Below are 7,910 nucleotides of genomic sequence, written 5' to 3' on the forward strand. Positions count from 1 at the left end.
TGTGTGTGTGTGTGTGTGTGTGTGTGTGTGTGTGTGTGTGTGTCTCCCCTTTCCCCCCGATCAGTAGATGATTAATAGATCGTGATGGAAATCGTAATCGATCATTCAGCTACTAGCACGACAAAGCAATTAGTTTATTTATATTAATTAAGTTTTCAACTAAGGAGACTTCATTGCCTACACGTAAGAAAGCGACTTTAATTAGTCGCTCCAATCGCGCATTATTCCTTTCATATACCTGACCCATTTTCTATGACTCATATGCATGAGTACGTGTGTACTTACTTACGCACGCGAGGGCAGCACGACACGATGCGGCACATCAGTTACATGAGAGAGCACGCATGGCAGAGGTCTTAGCTCTTCAGATCTTGTAATCTAGCCGAGATATACGCCCCACGTCGTTGCAATATGCCGATCTAACCGGTCTATCTCGCAAATATAAAAAGCATAACATTTCACTATTTTCTGACTGGTTTTGCGAGACACTCAGGCTTGTCTCACTCTCACACCCGGTACGGCGAGAGCGGGAAAAGTCCGCTCTTACTCTTCGTAAAGACGTTCCTCCGGGCGGATCTCCGTCACGCATCTTTGACTTGATCTCGGACTTGCGAGTCCATCCTGTCAGACAATTGGGAGATTCACTTTCGTAACGTACTGACCTGTAACGCGAGACTTTTCTCTAGTGAAGTAATTGAATGAAATGCGAACGTGTACGAAAGGTAATGCAGCAGTTAGATATAAAAATATAAAGGAACGCTTTTGTTGCTGTAGAATTTCAAAGTTAAACGGATGAAGTAGAATTTGTAATTAAGTAGCTGCAATAAAATATTTAGAATTCGATATGTGTGATACAAGATTTTTTTAAATTCACTCAAGATATTTATTAAAAGAAAAATCGATATCTAACAAATTTTAATTGTACGTAAGAAAAACGTTATATATTTTTAATTGATGTTTATTTAATTAATATTTAGTTCAAAAAATTATATTATATATGCTAATATTATATTCTATATTATGGAATTACATATTATGGAATATATATTATGAAATAAAATAATTTCACTAATATTTGTATTATTTAATAAATAATGAATTGTATTTTATTGAAGATATATATTCTGGTACCTGATACACAAGTGAAAAATACCAATAAATATTAAATTATTCTATGATGTCTCTTTCTTTTAATGATATCTCTTTTTAAAATAAGAGAAATTGATGATTTTTTTTTTCGAATATCACCAAATGCAATCATCCATTTCAAATGTTATTATCATGCGGTCTGGTTGATAAGAACATTTTGTCGATGAGAGATGGTGTAGATAGTGAAAGTAAAGTAAATCGATGTTTTCAAAGGTACAGTCGCGAAAGGTGTTGTTTGAGCAAGATTGGAAAGATCCTTCTCGAGGATGCCGGAGGGCGTTCCACTTCCTGGTTCGTTCGCTTTGAGTGGCTATCTTGTTCTTCAGCCTTTAGTCGATTCAATCCAGATTTTTGCAAAAATCATGCGTTGTAAAATATATTACAGAGGTACTTTTCTTAATCAAGGTCAAATTTTTTTATTAAATTGCATCTTTTTTGTAACCACATAATCAAAATTAAACCTTGATATCTCATCTAATTTATAATATATTTTTAGATATTTGCGTTTATTGAAAAAAGCATATTGTTTTTAATAAAATTTTAATAGTAAACGAGAAAGCGCTCAAATTTTTTTATATATCTTCTTAAAACTACTATACTAAGTAAAAAAAGAAACAGAATCTCTTATCTTAAAATACTCAAGTGGACTTATTAAAATGAGACATTCTATATTTAATAATGGGTTTCTTAATAATGAACAAGAAAGCACAAAAAGAACGTAAATCAATTTTGAAACAGACATTCTGAATGTAATAGCATCTTTTTTTAAAGAGCTGTGAAACATTGTGAAATTCAAGATATATAGATAATTGTGTATATGAAAAATCGATATATTAGGAGATTATTAGTCAATTTAATATTTAATATTTAAATAATATTTTATGCTCCTAATGTTGTTTCTCTCATACACACAGATGAAAAGACACATTTTGAGATTTGAGAAATTTTTAAACAAAAACATATTTTATGGAAGTAAGTTAAGGTTACCAGCTTTTTTCGTTTAGTTCTTATATTTATATTCTTATTTGTTACTTTCTATTCCTATTAAAAATAAATTGATTACTTTAGCGACTAATTTTAAAGACAAGTACTTTAAATGTTTATTTTATGTAACTTTTAATTTAACATTAAAATTATAAACTTGGTTTTTCGTAACTTTTTGTAACGTTACAGCCCATTGCCATACACTATCGAGGAGTGCACTATCACTTCCAGTTGCCTACACATAAGAGCAGAGAAATGTTAAACTAGTTTCCGTAATTTTTCCGGTGCTCGGGTATAAAGGAGAAATTCAATGTCGGCCGATGTGTCATTAAAGGTGGAACTGTCGTGTCAGTCTGATCTACGAAATTACTAGTGCGGTCGAGGTGTTGGATGAAATAGCAATTAAACGACGGAAGAAACATAGCTTCATAGCTATCCGACGGCGGAGATGAAACAGCTGGTCAGTAATAATAAATTAATTATAAAAAACTAAATTAGGAAAAAACTAAATTTATTAATTAAATGAAGAAGATTTCATATTTAATTTAATAAATGTACTTAAGTTTAGTGTCTGATTTATTTTGCACGGGAATTACAGACAGGTTCTTTAGAGAAATTTGTTATTTTAAAACGATTTTAGATTTAATGTATTTAATTTTGAAATTAATGTGAAACATACTTTTATTTTAATTTTCGGAGATTTTGTTTTATTTGTATACGCGTAGATATGGGGGGGGGGAGCAGACAATTATAAATTAATAAATAATATTTTAATCATATCATTAATTTAAATGCAGTTTCTGAAGTTATATTATAATTACTGATAAATATTTTCATTTCTTTACGCAATTACACAGTACATGCTATTATATTATTAATTAATATTACGAAGTAGTTACATCTTCTATCAATACAAAATTGAAGATATACATTATTTTTAATTAGCATAATTGTAGAATTGTCAATTCTATTTTATTACAAATACAAATATTTATTACAGATACTGTTCTGCTTGCTATCACCAGCACTTTTCGCCTGGTCGGATAAAACTGAGAATTTCAATAATGATCCATTTCTAACGACATATGTGGAATATCCTTACAGCCACAAACTAAAGCGAGGCACCGAGACAGAAGAAAACACTCAATTAACATCGGAGCTGTACGCGCCGAAAGTCGACGCCAAGGATACGTATAGCTCCAGCTACAGCAACAATTACCAACGGGATCCTTACAATAATCTTAATTATAATCCGTATCTCACAAACAGCACATCCTCGTTCGTTTATCCTGCGTATTATAACGGCGGTGACTTATATGTATACGCCAACGCGCCATATCCTGCCTATAATTCATATCCTGCCCCGTACGCGGTGAATCCACCATATCCAAACTATTACTATCAACCGCCCTATTACTACACTCATTACTTCAATCATGCTCTGTTCCCGCCACCGCTGCCACCACCGGCGCAGCCACAATCTCAGTCTCAGCCGCAATCGCAGCCGCAGCCGCAGTCACAATCGCAGCTGCAGGTGCAGCCGCAGTTCTTAGGTATCTATTATCAAGAGACACCGCAAGTTCCTATCACGAAAAACGAAGAGCAGGACAAAAAAGTTGAGAAAGAAGAGACGAGCCAAAATGCACAGGTGAGTCACTTCGTGGACGGCGGAAACTACATAGCCGGCAACTCACGAGATCTTGATGTGCAATCCAGCATGTATAAAGCGGCCAATCCATACAATCAACTCGCGCAAAATGTTCAAGTGAAGAATCTACCAATATCCTCGCCGAAAGTGACGTATAAAGTCATCAACGTAGAACAGCCAATTAATAAAGATTACCAGCCGTCTACCGCATATGTTAACACTCAACAGATTGAACAGATGACGAGCCAAGCTTTTGCAGATCTATTGGGACAGCAACAAGTCGGCAACATCTACGACAACAGAGACATTTCAAACGGTGCCAATGATGGATCATACGAGAATCAGGACGTTTATTCAAATGCGGCGTCGTACGAGAGCCTTCCAGACGCGAGAAATAAAGCCGCTGTCACCTACGTGATTGATTCCGTCGGAACCCCTAAGGTCAATAGGGAACGTGCGAAGCAGAGTTCATCGATTCAGAGGGCCTCGAGTAAGAATAAATATTCAAACACCCGAAAGCCAGGATCGCGGAATCACTCCCAAGTATCGTATACATCGCCCGAAAGTGGCAGCAATCATCGCGCTCATGTGGCCAACACAAAACTGGCAGGTCAAACTGACAAATACAGCAGTTATGATGCGTCACAGAATTACGACGGTACTTACAGTCAGACAGGCCACAAGCAGGAACAGAATTATGGAACCTATCAGAATCAAGCGGATTCTTATCAGAATGAGGGTTTTACTGCTGCTCCTCAGACAACTCAATCGTACATTTATCAATACTCCGCTTACGACTCTGATCAGCAGGTGCAGCAGCAGCAAGATGAAATCAACGGCAAGTTTGGAGCAAAACAATAGAGGATAAAATACAGCAAACACTCAAATTGATTTGATACTATTATATATAAGTTATTATATATTATATATTAATTGTATATTATATATTAATATTAATGCACTGTTATTTCTTGTTGTTAAATTGACGCGACTTCTTGTCCTAGCAAACTAAGTAACTGTATAGAACACCGCATCTCAAACTTTGTTTTTACATTTATAATGTATTAATTATTTACGAAAATATACAGCTAAGTTAAGAATTTACACTCAATTTTTCATATTCATTTTCATTTTATTTTTATTTGCTTATAATTCAAAATTATAAGTAAACAATTTACGGTTTTAATTTTAAGATTATAAAATAAATCTCATTTATAAAAATATAATGATGTTTATCCATATTATGATATTAATTTCTTTTTTCAGTTTGATATACCTACAGGTAAGTGGCAATATAAATAGAAAAATATCTCATACATTAAATAATTTTAAATCTCTAAAGTTGTAATTAAATTTTCGAATTGCTTAAAACTATGAAGTTTCACGGTCAAAGTTATAAGTAAAAGTGTTATTAAAAGATATAAATATTTAAATGTTTTTTTTAAATAAAATATCTATAATTGTGTAAGTATAAATTAAAAATTGAAACATTAAATTTTATTTGGTATATTTCAATTTTATTAATTTTATTCTAATTTTTATTTAAAAGATAATAAAGTACAAAATTAGAAATCTTTTTATTAATTTTGTATATTATGACATTTTTATTATATTTATATGATGTCGCATTATATTTTTTTGTGCCTAATAAAAAGATTACGAGATCGAGTTAAATTATAATTTCTTCTTCATATTACAAAATAGAAGAAATCCGCTTACTCATCTCGTTTCTATACTTTCACTCTCTAATTCACTAAATCAAACAAAATCTGTGCTCAAATTAATATTATCCGTCTACCATTATTGATAGCTGCAAGTCGAAAAATAAGAATCTGACAATCTAATGGGTACCGACATTCCAAATGATTTATTTTAGCAATCGCTAAATGAAAGGCTTGCTTATGGGTGTAAGTATAAGATCACTTCTTAATACGATTACTCATATCATCTTTCCATTTAGCTTCGTACTTTCTTCCTTTTATGTTATATAGCGGCGAATGTCGCTAGGTTTATGTTACCGCGAAAATGGAAGAGGGAGATGTTAATCTTTTAAAATTTACGAGACGCGTGAAGAGAATGCAAAGTTCTGTGTCTGCCTTGCAAAAATTGGCGAGTCTTTCCTGAAGTCACAATGTCGTATTGATTATAAGTCTGATCTGCTATAATCCGACAATGCCGATCTATGTATTTACGACCTACATATGATTCGATTATAAATATGCGTTTTGTAGTCATTAATATAAAGGATCTTTTATACTGTCTATATCTTTGACATTTACACTCCTTTCTCTCCGGTGTAAGTAACTCGAACCGGTTTCCCTTTTGTGTTTATTTTTGTACTTTACTTTCGTTCGATGAGCGACAGCTTCCTGTTTCTTTCTACCGTGTTCCTTTCAACGTAATTACACATCATCACAAACTGCAATGTACAGGAAAATCTAGTGGATTAAGATGCGGAAATTTATATAGAAGAAGTAATTTTAAGGGTGTACTATGCCATTAAGATAGTATGCTTCATGAGTCAAATAATTAATGCACGTACACTAGGAAGTTTTTATTTTGTACTTTCAGCATACATCAGCAATATCGATAAATTATATTAATAATTGGTTTTTAAAACCTGATGCATTTAATTACATTAATGAATGTTTATATATTTAAAATTCATTTACATAGATGAAATTTGAATTTACATAGATCAAAATTTGCATCTGATTTTGATAAGTTATTGTGATAATTATTTAAGCATATAGTTACGTGCACATTTTAATATATACGTACATATTTTTATAGATATTATTATAATATTCATTAAATAATTATTATATATAGTATATAAAATTATTATTTTCAGAATAAACTAACAGAATAAAATAGAAATTATAATTTCTATTTTATTCTGAACATAAATCATGTAAATCGTCTAAAATTAATTAATTATTCACTAATAATAAGTAAAAAAATAAATTTTAAACTACATAAAAATATATTCTCATCATGAGAAGTTTTAGATAATTGTAGAAAGTTAATATATGAAAAAAGCCGACATAAATTGGATGCATCGCGACGATGTGACTGCTCTATCTTAAAATTCTATGAGATTATCAAACAGTGCGCTACATTTCTCTGCCAGCGAATCCCCTGTCATTACTAATTAATCCCATACTTAGTAATTAATTTCGTTATGGCCTTTCTGCGTGCCATTGCTCCATACGTCCTTTTAGTATGACGCTAATTGTACGGTTAAAATTTTCTCTCGTATAGTATCGTCTTAATGCGAATAACACAGAATCATACGAGTGACGGTCGTAGTGTCGGAAAGCGGAAGAGATCTGGATCACGGCAATGTCCGGTCGATCAACCGGATGAGGCGTGCCAGCCGCGATGGAAAGCGGAAGCAAATCTCGTGATCTGTCTGTTCGCATCAGGCCTGGCGCGTCGATAGACCGTGTGAATGAGATAAGAAACGTTCACCGACCGTTTCCTTTCGAAGTTTCACGAAAGTACGCTCATATAGGTATCTGTTTAACCATGTCTTTTTTCTTCGTTCTCATATATTTCCTCTGACAAGAATTTGTAAAAAAATTTTTATCTGCGGAAATGAAGTTATGATTCTAAGATATTTCCTCAAGTATGTTTTATATCGTATTCAAAATCTGAAAATTAATTTTGTTTTTATCTCTTTCAGCAGCTAGCTGTATGAATATAATTAATTAACTCTTCTTAATTTTATCTTTGGAATATCAAATTCCAGACTAAATTAACCGAAAGATAGGACGTTACGAGAGTAAGGACGTTTTATCTGACAATTTCATCAAATACTTTTTAATCACATTTTAACAAATTCTTTCTCGAAAACGACAAATTAGTTATGCTACCCAATGCAATCTTTTATGAAAACGAATCACGTTCTATTTTCAAATCTTACTGCTATGATTATCAAAGAAATGTATCTTTTTGTATTTAAGTGTTTATATCATTTTTTATATTATTATTTATTCGATTATTTTTATATGTCCTTTTGAGATGATCTGATGATTTTTGAGTGAGTTTTATATGAAAATCTAATTATTTTATCATTTAAATATGAATTTGAATTTTATTGAGTTTATCGATTATTATTACTATT

The 7,910-nt window shown here is 32.1% G+C and overlaps 1 protein-coding gene across 1 annotated transcript; it reads left to right on the top strand.

The window, feature by feature from the left end:
- The first annotated feature begins 2,511 nt into the window (after positions 1-2,511).
- Positions 2,512-5,007, top strand: LOC108689020 (putative uncharacterized protein DDB_G0271606). The gene is made up of 2 exons (XM_018195610.1): positions 2,512-2,593; positions 3,134-5,007. The coding sequence occupies exons 1-2, from the start codon at positions 2,582-2,584 to the stop codon at positions 4,640-4,642; spliced, it is 1,521 nt and encodes a 506-aa protein (XP_018051099.1). The 5' UTR covers positions 2,512-2,581; the 3' UTR covers positions 4,643-5,007.
- The last annotated feature ends 2,903 nt before the right edge of the window (positions 5,008-7,910 follow it).

Source organism: Atta colombica, unplaced genomic scaffold (assembly GCF_001594045.1).
Source record: "Atta colombica isolate Treedump-2 unplaced genomic scaffold, Acol1.0 scaffold252, whole genome shotgun sequence".
Classification (NCBI taxonomy): Eukaryota; Metazoa; Arthropoda; class Insecta; order Hymenoptera; family Formicidae; genus Atta; species Atta colombica.